Consider the following 18,125-nt stretch of genomic DNA (forward strand, 5'->3'; position numbering starts at 1 on the left):
ATACTTATTAAAAATCCTATTAAAGGAGCGTATCATGGGTAGAGATGTGCATGGGTCGAACCGAATCAAATTTTTTGAAAAAGAACCGAATTGGTTTAAATGGTTCAGTTCGGCTGTAAACGGTTCGATTCGGTACGGAATCGGTTCGGGTCGACCTATTTTGAAAAGAAAAAAATTTAAAAATTTAAAAATTAAAGTTAGAAAAATCAATTTAATTCGGTTTGAAAACAGTTTGGTTCGGTTCTTAAACTGGTTTTAAAAATCGGTTTGGTTCATGAACTGGTTCTTTAAAAATCGGTTCGGTTCATGAACTGATTTTTAAAAATCAATTATTTTAAGGGCAGTTCGATTCGGTTCATGGTTCGGTTCAGTTTTTTGGTTATTTTACACACTCCTAAACATTCGTGTATATACATCACTTCAACTTATGTTTTTTTTTTGTCATATTTATAAGTAACAAAATATAATGATAACTCGTGTTCTGATGGAGTGAATATTCTGATGCTGTAGTCAATATTTGATTAATGAGTTTGCTTATATTGAGGAAAAGATAAACTTCTCATTTCATAATATGCAACATGACTTACTTGTTGATTCATCATGTTACCTTAGTATGGCAGCATGAATGACATGTCTCCTTATTGATTGGTTTAAGTGATTTTTCTAGTCTACCTTTCATGTGAAATGTTTTTTAGTGGGTTATGTTGCCTAAGCTTAGCTAGAAACTCGTTCTTGTTTTTTAGTCATTCGCTATTGAGGAGGTTTCACCAATGATATGGTGTTGGAAATTTAGTTATATACTTTATGGGACTATGGAATTACGTGTACGTGTTTATAATATATTTACTTATAGATGAATTTTTTACTTTGTGCCTTTTATCTCGTAATAGGTTGTTATTTTTATTTTATTTTCATCTCATCTAGTATAGGTTGGGATCATATTGAGGGTTATTGGAGAGGAAAAACTCATGGAAAATAATGAACCAGTTGTATGACAAAGAGATAATTCTTTTAATGATGGATATATTAGTCCCAGACAACTTGTGCAAACAGTTTATGCCTGAACTCTATTATGTTGATTCAAGGGCAGATCTGCATGGAGTTAGGGTGGCCCCTGCCCCCTTAAATTTTGAAGAAAAAAAATTACATTATTTGTCTGATAGTTGGATACTCTTAAGATGTTTTTTACACACCGCCGAAAATAAAGACCTAGGGTGTGTATGATAACTTTCCCGGAATCAATTCTTTTTTAATTTCTGTTCCTGAGAACAGAAATGAATAAGAAACTTGTTTGGTAAAATCGATTTATTTTTTTGTTCCTAGGATGAACCGGTTTAATTTTTGTGCTAGGAACAGAAAAAAGAATTAAAAAATTTCTGTTTTTTTGTTCCCAGACACAAAATGAGAAACACTTATCTCTCTCAATCACTCTTCACCTCTACCATCATCACCACCACCACCACCATCATCCCGACACGACTGTCGCCACCGTCGTTGCCGCCGTCATCGTACCACTAGTGTCGTCGTCACCACCCCTCACCACCACGATGCCACTTTTACCACCACCTCCACTCATCACTACCACCATGTCACCGTCACCACCATCACAACTACCACCGCTGCCACCACCACAACCGCTATCATCGTCACTGTCATCGTCACCACTACCGCCATCAACCACCACCATCATCATCGCAATCATTGTCGTCACCGCCATCATCGCCATCACACGCCACTGCCACCACCACCACCACGACGCCACCACTACCATCACAACTAATGTCACCAACCACCACTACCATTGCCGCAGCCACTATTATCACCACCACTGCCATCGCCGTCGTCGTCGTCGTCGTCGCCGCCACCAACCACCACCATCATCGTCACAGCCATTATCGTCATCACCACCACCATCGCCACCATTACACCACCCCCGTTACTACCATCACCACGCCATCGCCACCATCACCACCGCCGCAGCCACTGCCACCACCACCACCACCACCGTGATGCCTTCACAACCACCACAACCATGTCACTGCTACCATTGTTGTCGCCACCAACCACCATACCCACCACCATTGTCGCAGCCACTATCGTCACCTCCACCACCACCACCATCCCCGCCGCCGCCACCACCATTACCATCGCCATCGTCGCAGCAATTGCTGTCACAACCACTACCACTATCTTCACCATGTCACTGCCACCACCACTACCGTACCGCCACCGCCACCACCATCATGCCACCCACCGCCGCCACCACCACCACCACACCATATAGAAAGGAAAGTGATGATTCAAAATTTTTTTATATTTAATAGGAATTATTTTTATTATATTATTTGTTGTGTTATCAAACACAATTCTCATTCTCAGAATAAAAGTAGAACATATTATCAAACACATTTTTTTCTCAGAAACTGTTCCAAGGCGTAGAAATAGAAAAGAATTGTTTCTTTTCATAAACAGTGCTGGGGAGTAAAATGGTTGTCATGCACACTCCTACCAATATAACACCAATCCATAAGCCACCATCCCACACAAAACCTAAAAGCCAAAAATAGAATACAAAATAAAACCCAGTCCACAACACACCCCTGAAACTATTCACAAAACTTACAAAAACTCTAAAGCAAACAGCTTCAACCCAAATCTCCAATGTATAGCCCCTCCCTTCACCTAAATCAGAGTTAGATTAGATTTGATCTCAGTTTTTGTTGTTATTGGGCTGAAGTTTTATTCATTGATTGGGCTTAAATTGTTTGGTTTCTCTTGTGGGATTAAACAGAAGCAATTGTTTGACTTTGTTTTCATTTCTAGAAACAACTGTTAACTTTGTTTTCATTTCTAGAATTTAGTTTATGAACTTTCAATATATATATTTAGGGGTTTGCATTTGTCATTTGACATGACACAACAAACTTTCTTACACACACAACATTTTGTGGGACCCACACTTTTTGAAGAAAAAAGAAAAAAAGAAAATTACGGCACGCAAAACAAATCTCTATAACATTACACCAGTGTTTTAAAACCCGGCTCGGACCGGCCGGGTCGACCCGGGACTCGGTGACCCGGTGAGTTCCCCGGTCCGAGCGAGTAGTTGGACCGTTTCTGCAGTCAACCCGGATTGGACCGGTTGACCCTGCCAAAAGTTGGCGACCCGGTGACCCGGGTTAGACCAGTTATTCTTTTTTTTTTTTTGGTAAATTTTTTTGTTGTTGATAAGAAATCTTGAATTAAATCATATTCATATTTTATGATGAGTATGATTAAAAGTAAGGTGAACATAATAAGGTATTTTAGATTAGTGCAGTTTGTTTATGTAATTTAGTTGCATCTTATAATAATCTCATGAAGTTAAGTGGTGATAAACACTGATGGTCTCATGATCTCATCTCAACGGTGGACACTTTTTGTGTATATTTCATGCATACTATTTGTTATCTTGGTAACGGTGACACTTTTTTCTTTTTTTCTTTTTGGAGTTACCCAACCCTAATTGGTGACACTTTTTTCTTAGTGTATATTTCATGCATACTATTTGTTATCATGATTTAATTTATATGGATCATGTCAAGCACAAAAGGTGCATTTAACTTATATTGCAATTTTAATCCAATATTAGGATATGGTCTAGAGCTAGAAGCTTAGAAGTATATAATATTTGCTATCATTGAAAATCAATTTATTTTTTGAAGCTCATTGATAATTTTCTTATGTGAATTTTTATTAAAATAAGTAGTATTTTTATATTTTTAATATGTGAACAGTAAATCCGGTTCAACCCGATTGAACCCGGTTGAACCAGTGACCCAGTACCTCGACCGGTTCGATGATCGGTCCGAGTTTTAAAACACTGCATTACATAATCACTTTTCCTACAAGATAACTCTTATAAAACCCATATATTTAACCATTGAATACTCTGTTTTCATGTTCATTGAATGCTTTTATAATTAACCGAATATATAATTCTAATAACTTAGTGAAGGAAACTCTAAAATATTTATCTTCTTTTTTGTAACATATTCATTTCTTTATCACTATTAGGCTTAAACAAAAAGGATAATTATGATTTACAAAAAAAAAAAAAAAAAAAGGATAATTATGTGTCATATGAAATCTATTTAATGCAACGCAAGTAAGATTCTATGTAATAGAAAATCTATTTATTTTTGCCCCCCATCACCCAAAATTATTGGGTCCGCCTCTAATTGATTGCTCATACATACAAAGACTCTTCTTTGACCGTCGTTTAAAATTTTTGAATTATTCATTGACAAATGAATGATTATAATTTTAATGATAAAATTAGAAGAGTGAACTGAAGAATAAAAAAGGGTCTACTTTTAACCTACCAATGATTAATTGAGATTTTTTTTTTTTTTTTTTTTTTTTTGTAAATTGAGATTTTTTATATAATACGATTTATTAAAATAACCTTGTGTCTAACTTATACCCGACCATGGAGTAATAAAATGTACATGCATTCACTCTTAATTGGTATATCTGAACTGCATTATTCACCCCCTTTAATCTGTCTTCCTTTTCTCATAAATGGAATATGTAAAAAGAAAGTATACAAATTCAAGATTGAAAATAATAATACTGTTTGCTAAATTCCCAAATGCGATAATGTTTGATTTATTTGATATAGCCTAATAAAGTTAAGATTTTAATTTATATACATAACAACAATAGCACCAGTGGTCTAGTGGTAGAATAGTACCCTGCCACGGTACAGACCCGGGTTCGATTCCCGGCTGGTGCATTTCTTTTATTTTTGCTTCACTTTGCCTTTTTAGGAAATATTTGTTGTGCTTATTTATTTATTTTTTCCTAAAAACAATTTGGCACAGTAATGAGACCAGACTTCGACTATGCAGCTTCAGCAAATCCTATTCGGAGATTCCCATAGTCAAAAACCGTGTGATATGCCCCCAAGAAAATATCTCCGAGAACCCTGCAACCATACTACAATTGTCATACACTATATAAAGATTTAAAAATAATGTTAATAACAACATGCAGCAGTCTCATTTCTGCAGTGAATAAGTGCACAGATTTAATTGACACTTATCCAAGAACGATATTTTAACTATATGATAATGATTCATTACCAGAGGGGACCCTGTGGAGGAGGAACATCTAGAGCAACAAAACCGCCATAGCAGACAGTAGAGCAGCCTTCTTCAACTCTTAGGATATACTGTGAAAATAAATGCGATATTAAATGTCTGATATATTAAGTACTATTAAGCATTAACTTGCAACAACCAACCGAAACTTTGCTACATTTAGTTGTCAAACATTTTTATGGGCATGAATAATGAATAAATGAAACTTAAAACTTTAGGTAGAAAGCTTATACAAATACATTAAGCATGCTCATTTTTTTAGTGCCAAGACACTAATGTAAAAATAAAAGAGAACTCATATTCATGTAACAAATGAGGACTACAAAAATTGATTATAAAACTCATACCTGTTCTGGAGAGAGAGGAAATGATTTGTTTCCAATAGTGAATGTAATTTGTGGCATAGCTGCAATACTATTACAGTTTATAAATGATGGTCCCACGGGATTGGGAAGCCTCTCACACAGCTTTTACAGAAGGATAAAGAAAAAGCTTGTAAGTCCCTTAATTGAAAACATCAGGGTTATTGAAAACTCAACTCAAAGTAAATAGGACGTATAATTCTGAGATGTAATCTATTGTGCAACAAATACCTCATCTACATATTTCAATATTTTTTCCTTTGAATTCCTTTGCTTAAGTTGAACTTGAATCCAAAAGACAATCATATCACAAAAAGTACACAAGGGGCTCTCTCTGGTTCGTGACTCGCCCCGACTTTCATTATGTACCACTGTTTCAATAACATCACTGCAGGTTAAAGTAAGACTTTTGTTAAAGAGAACTCAAAAAAAAGAGAACTCAAACGAAGGAATATGTCTGTAAAGAATCAAATTGAGGATAATGAAAAATACTGTACTTATGTGATCTATTACGTGAGCAGAATCCAATGTCAACGCATATAATTTCAGGTCTTAACTGAAGACACAATAAGATATGTAAAGGATGGTTAAAATTCCAGTAAAGATTTGGATAATCACTGTGAGTATAAGGGAGGAAAGGATAAAGAACAAACCCCAGAAGTTAAGAATTCCCATATCGAATTGCCATAGTTATGGATGATGTTTTTACATTCAAAACTCACATATCCGTCTGCTCCAATGGCATGGTTAATTTGTGTCACTACACTCTGCAAACAATAACCATAAAGAAAAAAGACACCACATGAAAAGGGAACCAAAAAAAGCACACCAAGACAGAAGTATAATGTTTGAGATCATACTGTTGGACCAGCAATCAAAGATGTCCCTGAGTCAATAATGGCAGCACAGCCACCCTCACATAGGCCTGTAAATACAAATTTTATATTGTAAGTCAGGTCTATGGAAATGGAACTGAATTAGTATCAAGTTCAATGGAAAATCAACAACTGATGAGAAAATCCCTTAGTTTATACAAAGTCTGTCAAATTTGGATTTCTTTTCTGGAGGAAGTAGCAATTGCAACTTCCTGATATTATGGAATCTTTAACAATTTTAATCTCTACATACATCGCACACACTCAAAACCATAAGAAACAATGAAAGATTGAAAGTACAAGGCATATAGATGAAACATCAAGTAGAATAGAAATGCAAGAGAACCTGTTGAATTGTTTGACAGTAGAACATCTCCCACCTCAATCTGCAGATGAAAACACCAAAATTCAATATGGTTGATGATAAAAGCTACACAGAAGCGAATGAGTTGTAAATATAATAGACCTGCCAATAACCCTTTTGAGAAAGTGGAACATAAGTGTGGTCACCCCTAAAGTGCCTCCAGTCAATACCACCAAAGACAATCTCACCCCCTGTCTTTGCCATTGGATCTTGGTTTAGCCAAAGAGAGAAGATCTTTTGACCCACGTGCCCTTGTTTTATCATATTATACCTGTATTCACAGTACTAATCACTGTATTTGAGGCATCCAAATTTTTAAAAAAAGGGAAGAGTATGATTTTTCTTCTACCCTATTACCACCAAAGACAACCACAGCACTAAGCATGCGCCCTTGTTCACTCATTATTAAAGGGAAAAATTAAGACCAGGTATATCAAGGTAAGTAAACAAAAAGGGATTAATAAGGTTCGGATTATGTGCAAAGGTACCACACTGGTGTGACTTGTCCAACTGAAGTATCCTGGAATCCAAGTCCAAGTATCCCATCAAAATGCAGAGCTAAAAATGCCAAAGACCTCTCCTTTGTAATCTCAGCAAATTCCTGGAGGATGGGGAAGTAACTAGCCATCAGTACAACAAAAAGTACAAGCATGTTTGAAGCATATAGAACTCAATCAATCACAATACTGATTAAAAAGTAAAAGAGTCAAAATACTGACTTGATCTTTGATGATGATATCCCCAACTTTTAAATTATCTTGGCTGAAGAAGCCAGAAATGTGTCCACGGCCATAAGGGATTTTGCAAGGTGTTCCTGGACATTTTCCAAACAGAAACTTTTGAGTATGAGTTTTACAACAAACATAATTTTACCACAAACAATGTTCACTTTGTACATGTAAAGCCAAACTGAAGAACTTCATAATAATTGTCATGCTAATCCAAAGTACCTATTTTCATGTAGGTGCTAGATAGCTTCGACCTATACTTGGAATGGAAAAAGCAAGCAATCTGCATGTAGTCGTATCTTGTTTTCAAAATAAGCTCAACCAAAGAAAATAACATTGATGGAGTATTCAATTGCATTAGATCATTGGGTATAACTTACAGAGGAGATGCATTTGGAAGACGGGACCCAAAGATTCGAGCTTCCAGTGTCAAACACGACTTTGAAGCTTTGTGGAGGTGATCCTATACCAATTTCTCCATAATATTGTGCGTCAAGATAATTCTTTAGATACACTACACCTGCTTTTAAATGATTCCTATTAACACTCCCTAAAAGTTTGGGATGAGCAGCCTCCTTGATCCTTGCAGAATTAACACTGTGAATGTCCAAATTCTTCCTTTTTAAAATAACCCTCATTAACCCATCATTAGAAGTAGTAAAAGCCAAGGAGGATCCAATCCAAGCCCACAGATACATCACAACCAGCAAATACTTGAAACCCATAATTTACGAGTCATCTGGTTCAAGTTCAATATGTTAAAGTCAGTTTCAGCAGAAGCAATATCAAAGAGGCTGATTAATCACAAACAACCATAACACGCGTACGTTTTCAGTTCTACAAATGAAGCAGAAAAAAAGAGCCTTATTCTTGTCATTTTAACTAGCAACAGTAGTAAAATGCAAAAGAGTTTCAAAACAATTTAACCAAGACTGAATCTGATATCCAATATTAGAGATAAACTTGAAAAACTAATACCTGATAATGACGACTCTTAAAGCAGGGCTTTTGAGAAAGAGTTACGTTAGTGCAGGCACAGAACTACAACACAAAGGTGTAACATATGCCTTTCATATATAAATATAACCAAGATACGGTTCCTTCCCACCTAATAACTACTGGGTAAGAAGTATGAAAAATTTACCACCCCTTTCCCTAGAAAATGCTAAGCTTGCCCCCTTCTATTCTTTCAATTTTGGTGCTGCAAAGGAACAACTTACACTTGCATGGGAAACTGCTGCGTAGTTTCGCGTAGGATAATGCAATCTCTCGTACAATAAACGAGGTAGCTTTTAAGAACTTTGCAGCATACAATATAAGAACAGAGAGACCTTCAATCAAAGTAGAGACACTATTTTGAATGCTCTCCCACTTACGTATGAGACTATGAGTACGGCTAACGACGTTGTCAGAAGGTTACTGAGTCCATTCTTGTTTAATGTTTATTAGAAACTGTAAAGATTATAAGCTCGCTTTTGGGGTGATGTATCCCAAGTTCTTTATATGATATTAGAGCCTCGTCCTTCCCTACTTGTGATTGTTTGAGCAATGTGGCCTTTATAAAATTTTGGGCACTCCCACTTTTGAGCTAGTTTTAGAGTGGTGTATCTCAAACTATGCTCGTCAAAAACTTATAGTTGCCCGTAAATGCTAAAATAATTCTTAACTTTTATTATAGTAAATGAATTGGCTTAAAGATATCTTTGCAAGCCGCTTGGGAAAAATTATAGTTATTATTATTTTTTCTTATTATCCCTTATACTCTTACAATTAATTTTGTTATCGTAATCAAAATTAAAGAAGGAGTGATAAGAAAAAATAGTGATAAATATAATCCTTCATTCTTTGCACTAGTTAAAGAATTGGTGAAATGAAATAGAAATAGATGAAGGGATATAGAATGAAATAAAATAATGATACTGGAGTTTATTTAATAATAAATAGAGTAAAAATTTAATCCTATTACTTGAGAAATAAACTAAGATTAAGTAAATAATGAATTAGACAATAGTATATCTCATCTCATTTTAAGTAACTTAAATAAGATTAATTAATGTCATTTCATTTTATTCATATAAACATAGACCGGGTAAATTCAAAATAATAGAAATATATTATTCTATCTATCTTTTTTTTTTCTGTCTATCTTTATCTATCACTCTTTAACATCATTAGATCAGAATCTGAATAGGAGAGAGAAATGATAAAAATAGTTGATATTCTGATCTAATGATGTTGGGGAGTTATAGATAAAGGTAAGCAGAAAAAGAGATAAGTATAATAACTTATCTCATATATATATATATATATATATATATATGGGTTTATCATCTATCATTTAACATGACCACAAAAAGTTTCCTACACACACAACATTTTGTGGGACCCGCAGCAAAAAAAAAAACCTTCGGCACGCAAAACGAATCTCTATAACATAACACAATCACTTTTCCTACAACATAACTCTTATAAAACCCTATATATATATATATATATATATATATATATATATATATGTATATGTATATGTATATAATTTTTCTAAAATAAGTTTATTTATGAAATGAGTAAACAACATATTACATATTGCCAACGAGAGTGTTGGTTATAATGGTTAAAAGTAATTATTTGAACCTGAAGGTTGAAATTGCGGAAATAATGTACATATATAAAAAGGGGCATGGCGTATCATAAGCATGTATGGTGGCTTAAATTATATTATTTATTTTAAATAAAATAGTATAAAATTAGTATTTAAATAATAAAATAATATTATTCTAATATTTTTTAACTCTTGATAGGTGTGGAATGCCTACTTAAATAAGTTAAAAGGCTAGGTCATTCCTTTTATTTTTTTTAAATAAATCATGTTTATAATTTAGTTTGCATTAGACTAAGGATAAGGGTATAAATGTGTTAGGCAACCTTAAAAAAATACTTATTTAGAAAGAAAATCATAAGCTTTTTAAAAAAAAAATTGATGTAACGCTTTCTATAACTAGCTAGCATAAATAATATCACATTATTTCTTAAATAATATCATAAATGAAAGAATAAAAAATATAAAAGAATAAAAGGATATAAGATTCTAAAGTCAACGGTTATAAAGAAGACATATGACAAAACACCTTTAAAATTAATTATACATTAGACATGAAGTCGAGCTCACTAATACATCTAGATTAGATTACATCAACAAGAATAGTAAGCATCTATACTATATGAGACTCATAAATAGGTGTATTGATTAAGTCTTATTTAGTTCACTCTATTTACAAAAGTTTCTATTTTGTCATGGTAGAAAATAACACTCACTCATTTTTCACCAAACATGATATAAAACTTTGTACGATCCTCATAAAAGTAGACAAATAATCCCCACCCATTACCCGTCAAACATAGAGTATGCATGTTTACTTTTGGAAATATTAGCATAAATATAAGCACACTTGAGATAAATCTCAGTAATATTGAAGTTTTCAAATTATAACTAATCCAGCCACGCGCTACAACGAAAAATATCATTCTCTCAAAGCATGTTTATGATAAGAAAATCTTTAAGAAAATAATATCTAGAATAATAAATATAGAAAAGAATGTGTAATATTTACCTGGAACTACTAAAGCTTAGCCTCTAAAGGTATCTGAATGTGAAATGTTACTAAGTGATCGAGCTCAAAGCCAAATAAGATATCATCCCTTACAATATTACCGTCTAAACCCGAACTTCCTTGGGTCAGTTACATCAAAATTATTCAGTTAAAAATTACATATTCTTTTAATATATATTGATTTAGTATTACATGAATATAAATACAAATCAATTAGTTCCATGGTCTTGATTCATTATCATTCTTATAACTATATGAGCATATTCATCAAATTCATAAAATCAAAGTTTAGAAGATAAAACCAAATGGTAGAAGATAAGACCAAGGTATAGAAGAAATCTATAATAAAATGGTTTGTTAGATTAACAACACCTGATAACATCTAGAAAAAACAACTTTTGGAATACCAAATAGAAATAGATGAAAAAAATGAAACTAGGAGAATAAAGTTCTCTCCAAATATTTTCTTTCTTTCTTTCTCTCTCAGTCTCTTTTTTATTCTTTGGCCGTGACGTAGGGGGAGGGGGGCTTATATAGAAATATGATTTTATTTTTTTAATATAACAATATAATATAATGAGAAAAATATTTCTGCAGTTATTGCAGATAAGTTATCTGCATTTATTCCCAAAACGACGTCGTTTTGGTATTAAAATCTTAAAAAATTATAAATATAAAGACTATTATAACCCTGAAATAAAATAAAATAATAAAAATACCATGATTTTCGCCTCAAAACGACGTCGTATTGGGCTTACTGCAGATAACTTATCTACAGTAACGACAAGTGAACCAATAATAATATAATATTATTATATTACAAAAGTCTCCATTTTGATCACTGGGAGGGTTGCCTCCACGTAGTCCCCTCCATGACCAAGTACTTTCGTTTTTTAATATTATTTTATTATTTTAATAATTATTTTCTTAATGTTACATTTGACCTATAAATCCACAATTCAACTTATATCATATTATCTATTTTAAATAAAATATTATTTAAATAAATAAAAGAAAAGGGCTAACATACAAGACATATAATTTAGCCTACATCATACTAACAAGTCAAGTTATATGTAAAATATTTTACACATAGCTTTGCCCATTTAAGTTAAATCTCAACTCAGCTTAATCCATTTACACCTTTAGTCTAAGGGTGTACATTACAACGTTCCTAAATATATATAACTATTGTTTGGCAGGTTTTATTTTTAGTTTTTCTTCTTCTTAAAATGGGAAACTTAGTCGCACAAACATATTTTTATAAAAGCTCTTATTATAAAAAAATGAGTTATTTTTAAAATGAACAGAAAAAAGCTAGAAGTTTCCAATAGGAACTTTTCCAACTATGTCATTTTTATAAACAAATCATTCAATCTCCTCCTCCCTTCCACAACACTAGGATGACACCTAGGAGAGTGTTCATCCCAGAGGTTGTCATTGGTTCACCTTGTGTGTGTAATTTAGGTTATAATTTGTATTAAAGTAAAAGGAAAACTGTGAGGGTCTGAGGCAATAGCGGACCTAGAAAATTTTATTTATGTCTGTACATTTAGTAGCGCTGAAATTTTTTTATTTTTTTTAGTCGTTGGTTCACCTTATGTGTGTAATTTAGGTTATAATTTGTATTAAAGTAAAAGAAAAACTGTGAGGGTTTGAGGCAATAGCGGACCCAAAAAATTTTATTTATGTCTGCACATTTAGTAGCGCTGAATTTGTTTTTTAAATGCATTAAAAAACAAAAAAATATAAACAATAAAAGAAAAAAAACCTTTTAACATAAAATAATAATAATCGAGAGTCAACTAAGCTATCATAATTTCAAGCAATGATTATTTGTTAAGTTTTTTATTTGTATAGCGATGCAAAATAATCTTGTCTTATTTTTTATTATTATTTTAATATTAAATATAATCATATATCACAAGTGAGGGTAAAAACTATAAATATTGGTAAGTGGGTCTGTGATGTTAAGAGGCTCAAGATCACATAAACTAGCTGACGAATAATATAAGATGGTGGTATTAGTGTTTGGAAATGTGTAAGCCCAGCCATTAGGCTCAAGATCACATAAACTTGTGTGGGTCCGCCATTGGTATGAGGGGAGGGTTAAACAATGCATACACTCCTAACAATGGGCTTCTTCACCCTCTATTTTCTTTGTTTGTCTCAAGCTATGGTGATAATAATAAAAAAGAAAGAAAATTGGATTATTGAATAAAGTTATAGAAAGAAAAACACAATAAAAAAATGCTTCATATTTAGCACGATAAATTGTCACAAGCTACTGGATTTAATACTAATGTTGGAAAAGTATTACAACTTACAAGCACAAAAGTATAGATAGAAAAGGGGAATAATGAGTGTAACAAAATATAAAGGTGGAGAGAGTAACTAGGACTTAGGCATTAATTTTATCACGAAGCCTTTGGCAAGTAAAATGGGACAAGTCATGTGTGTTATTGTGATATGATACATCTATAGAAATTTATTCCGGCGCAAAACTACAGCGTGCAATGGAGAAAGATTTAAAGAATTTTTCATTTGGCTACTTTGGCAGCTCCGGCTACTCACCATTATCAATTTTGATCCCTTTTGCCTCAAGATTAGGTCTTTCCTCGAGGATGGCTTTCCGCCAGAGAAGTATACTCTCTCTGGGAACCATGTTTGGATAACCACCTTGGTTGACTCCCACGAGACGAAATATTTTGGATACTACCGCCGCACCATTGATTGGGTGCGGCAATCCAATTAAAATGTCTTGTCTCTTGTGCTATACGTACGGAGCAGAAATAAAAAAATAAAAAAATCCAGATGTAATTTTCTAAACCGCAGTTGTACGTGCTACGGTTGTACAAAAAGTGATTATTATCGTTGTGTGGTAAGAATATCGATTGATATTTTTGACTGTTTTTTTTTTTTTTTTCCGATAAATTATTTTCTAGTTACTTTTTATCCACAATTTCGATATTTTATATTTTCTTTATTTTAAAAATTAAATTATATAAAAAAATTGTTTTAAATTCAAACACATATTTCAAAATAACAAGGTATAAAGGTCCGGTGACCGAGAGTTTTTTGTGTGCGGCTGTAGTACCATACGCCCTCCCAAAAAGGGATAAAACACGACATTTTTCTCTACAACTGACATGGGCACTTACTTGTTTTTAATGTTGTTGAAAGGGTAAGAAAAAAATAATCTAGTTACCAGTTTCATTTCCTTGTAAGTTAATAGTTACCAGTTTCATTTTCTTAAAAGATCAATAGATACTAGTTTCATTTTTTTGAAGAGTTAATCTTTATTTGAATATTTTTTTTATATGACAGAAAAATTTCAATGAGAAATGATTCGAAGAAAAATTCTATAATCTTTTACTGAGTAGTTGCATTTGGAGATTGTTGGTTCGATACGTGGCAATATAGATTTTGTTGTGACAGTTTTAGTGCAACACTGCAAACATACAAAATAGCCATTGAAGCTGTTCGTAAATTGAATTTAAATGAAATGGCAAGGGACTTTGTAAGACTAAGTATACAGAAAAAATAATACAAATAATCAATTGCTAAAAAAAATGGGAGAAAAATGGATAAAATAAGTCATCTTCTTAGTTTTTTTTGGTTACTGGCAAATTTTCTATAAGAGAAAGACAAAGAAGTGATGATCGGTGAACTTTGGGGGTAATGTTTTCTTACCTTCATTTGTCTTTCTGGGAGGGAGTATGATACTTTGGCTGCACATAAGAATCTCTCATGTAAAAGATGAGACTAGTCAATAACACATCTTAAGTTTGAGTGTCACCTATTGTGGCTAAACATGATAAGTCATAGAGCTGTCAAAACGAACCAGAGCCTGCGAGCCGGCTCTTCAACCTCAATTTTCAGCCCCATTTTTTTCAGTCCACATTTGATTGTGTTATTTTTAGCCCTGACCCCCACTAACCCTCATCTCTTTTAGATTAATCCAATAACCCTACGGGCTAGCCCAATGCTTTTTTTATTGTTATTTTATTAAGTGATTATTCTTTAATTATGACCTGTTTGGAATTCTCTAATGCCAATGTTTGTGTATGCTGGGTGGATTAATTATAGGGTATATAATATATATATCACAATTGATTATAGCTAACTCTTTGAAAATGCAGCAATTGATGTTCCTGGAGGTTTTCTTTATGAGTTGTGGTATGTTTTCTGGGACATTTTTAATGCGAGGACAAATGATAAACATTCTGAGGCTGCTAATGCATATTTTTATACTGGATTAACTGAATTTTAAATTTTATAATTAATTTTTTTTAAATTGATTTTTAGCCCGTAGGCTGGCCCTAACCCGCAAGGTTATATAATTTCTTGGTCCATGTGGGCTGTTTAATATGCGAGTTTTTTGGCCCTGATCCGCGCGGGTTAGGGCCTAACGGATTGGGCTGATCCATTTTGACGACTCTATGATCAGATGATAATCTCGTTTACTGATAAAGTGGTCTCCCCAACTTTTACATAATAATATAACCCAAATTATTGGAAATCAACTCAAAAATCATCGAATAAACAAAAACAATTTTTTTTTTTGGAAAACTGAAGAATAAATAAGATTCTATGAAAATAAAAACTAACTTTTTCTGAAAAAAAAAAAGATCACTGCGACAATAAGTACGAAAAATTCTTGGGAAAGAAAGAACAAATTTTACTAAATAAATTCTCGAAGGAGAAAAAAAAAAGAATAAATAAAATTAATGCAAAATTATGAAAAAAAACAATCTCTAGGAATTAATTGGTCCAAGTTACCATGACAAAAAATATAATTCTTATACCAAAAAATTAATAACAAAAAATCAATATAAAAAGAATTAAAAATTAAATTATTAATAAAAAGTATCAGGACATCTAGCTAAAAATATTTGTCAATGTTTGAAGTAGAGGAGAGGTCGTCATATCCAATCTTACAAAAATTTCGTTTATGGTAAGATAAGAATCAAAATAAATATACTAAGAAACAGATTAAAATCATTAGGTCATAGAGTTTGAGTAAAGCAAGCCAAGAGAATAAGAAATAAGTAAAATAAAATAAAAGATATAAGTAGAAAATAAAATAAAATAAAAAAATAAATTAATCTTTAAAGAAAATAGTGGTTGTTTTAGTTTTCAAGATAAATAGAGATATTTTCTGTTTTGATCGAGCATCATGATATGATATTTCACCATTTGGTATTTTATTTCTTGCATTTATGATGGATTAGTTTATATAGATATTTTGATGGTCTATGATTTTTTAAGGTGTCATGATAAATTTATTGTGTCATGATATTTTTATGGGACATATTAATGTCTATGATAGTTTTGGGTGTCATGATATTTTATGAGTTATTTTTTCATATTTTTTTTATTAGTAATAATATGCAAATGAGAAAGATAACACACAGGAAAGTTAAACGTTTATTTGATTTATTAAAAAAAAGAGAACACAATATAAAATTTATTGTATTTAGAGACATTACAAAACTTTGATTTTTTTTTTTTGGTAAACAAACTTTGATTTTTTATTACCCATTAAATTAGGTAAAAAAATGTTATCTACAACTCAAAAATAATAATAAAAAATAATGATCTTTAGTCTTTCATTTTTTCCAATTATATTATATTATACAGTATACACGAAATAATGCACAACACGATATTTCAATAAACTGAATTATTCATATTGTATTGTTTTATTTGCAATGCTTCTAATACTAACTAACATCACGTGTACCTTAAAGGGTAAAAGAGACATTAAAAAAAGAGTAAAAAGGAGTGAGAACTGAGAAGCATATGCTTGTGAACGATTTTAATTCTTCATTAGAATGTCCTAAAACATATAAAAAAATATTACCAAGGAAGAAAAGTAGTAAACTAATTATGTTAGAACTTATTCAAATTATGAAATTATTATATCTAAATTAAATAAGGACAATGTTTTTTCAAATATGAATTTTATTGAAATTTTAAAGTTGTTTTATAGTAAATAAAAGGGAAAAGTTTATAAATTTTACTCTTTTATTACCTACACCCTTGTGCTTCTTTTTCTTTATCAATTACTCCCTGTGATTTATTACATCTAAGTCCACTTTTAACATCGTTAGTAATTGAACTAACTTGTCCATTTAACCTTAATTTTACTTGTTATTAATTTGATATAAAATTTTTGAATTAGCAAAGTTTAGGTTCATTATAAAGACATGAAGAACAATCATGTATATTATCCCTTTCAAATATTTCACATAATGAACAAAACATCCCTTAAAAAAAATCACAAAAAAAGTTAACATTCAAAATTTTGAATGTAATCACTTTTAAGGATTTTTTATTTATTTATCATTCCTGAACCAAAATTTTGATGTTGGAGCCAATGCTCTCTAACTGTTATTTTTTTTTTTTTACATTTATGTGATTTCCTTCATTTTGTCACATTTAGCTATAATTGCCGCGGTGAATTTTTTCCAAGTCCCCTTCCCACAACTATTGTTATTCAATTTTTTGTTTGTTGTTTTTTCTAGTGTAATCAAGTAGACTTTGCATTTTTTATTTATTTTTAGGTCAAATTTTATTTTTGATAAACAAATTCCATAGATAAATTAAGGATAAAATGGATAAGTTAGTTTAATTAGTAACAATATTAAAGGTGGACTTGGATGGAATAATTGATAAAATAAAAAATATAGGAGTGTAAGTGATAAAAAAGTAAATCACAAAACCACTCGGGCTGGTCTAGCTGTGAGAGGTTTAGGTTTTTTGTATTAAGTTATATGTTTAATTCTCACTTGTTTAAAAAGTAAATAAACTACAGGTGAGTTTATAAACTTTTTTCCAAATAAAATGAAGGGGTTTGGATCCATCATGCAATACGAAAAAGAGAGAGTTTTCTCCACACACAATATTTTGTGGGCTCCATATTTTTTGAAGCAAAAAAAAAAATCTTTAGACACAAAAAACGAATCTCTATAACATGACCACTTCACTTTTTCTATAACATAACTTTTATAAAACCCTAAAATGAATGAAAAAAAA

General features: G+C 31.9%; 1 protein-coding gene and 1 non-coding gene across 2 annotated transcripts; one reads left to right on the forward strand and one right to left on the reverse strand.

Annotated features, from left to right (window-relative positions):
- Positions 1 to 4,485: 4,485 nt before the first annotated feature.
- On the reverse strand, positions 4,486 to 8,502 carry LOC133305336 (cyprosin-like). Its single transcript, XM_061505524.1, has 14 exons — positions 8,452 to 8,502; positions 7,854 to 8,212; positions 7,696 to 7,756; positions 7,465 to 7,559; positions 7,234 to 7,346; positions 6,848 to 7,016; positions 6,728 to 6,767; positions 6,367 to 6,431; positions 6,160 to 6,273; positions 6,004 to 6,062; positions 5,738 to 5,894; positions 5,492 to 5,611; positions 5,127 to 5,215; positions 4,486 to 4,969 (listed from the first exon to the last, which is right to left on the reverse strand). Exons 2-14 carry the CDS (start codon positions 8,196 to 8,198, stop codon positions 4,885 to 4,887), a joined length of 1,512 nt encoding a protein of 503 aa, XP_061361508.1. The 5' UTR covers positions 8,199 to 8,212; positions 8,452 to 8,502; the 3' UTR covers positions 4,486 to 4,884.
- Positions 4,707 to 4,777, forward strand: TRNAG-GCC (transfer RNA glycine (anticodon GCC)). The gene has a single exon. It is a non-coding gene; the product is annotated as a tRNA-Gly (tRNA).
- Positions 8,503 to 18,125: the final 9,623 nt, after the last annotated feature.

This window comes from Gastrolobium bilobum, unplaced genomic scaffold, assembly GCF_033153095.1.
Source record: "Gastrolobium bilobum isolate Gb01-03AN ecotype WA unplaced genomic scaffold, APGP_CSIRO_Gbil_v1 utg1221, whole genome shotgun sequence".
In the NCBI taxonomy this organism is placed as follows: Eukaryota; Viridiplantae; Streptophyta; class Magnoliopsida; order Fabales; family Fabaceae; genus Gastrolobium; species Gastrolobium bilobum.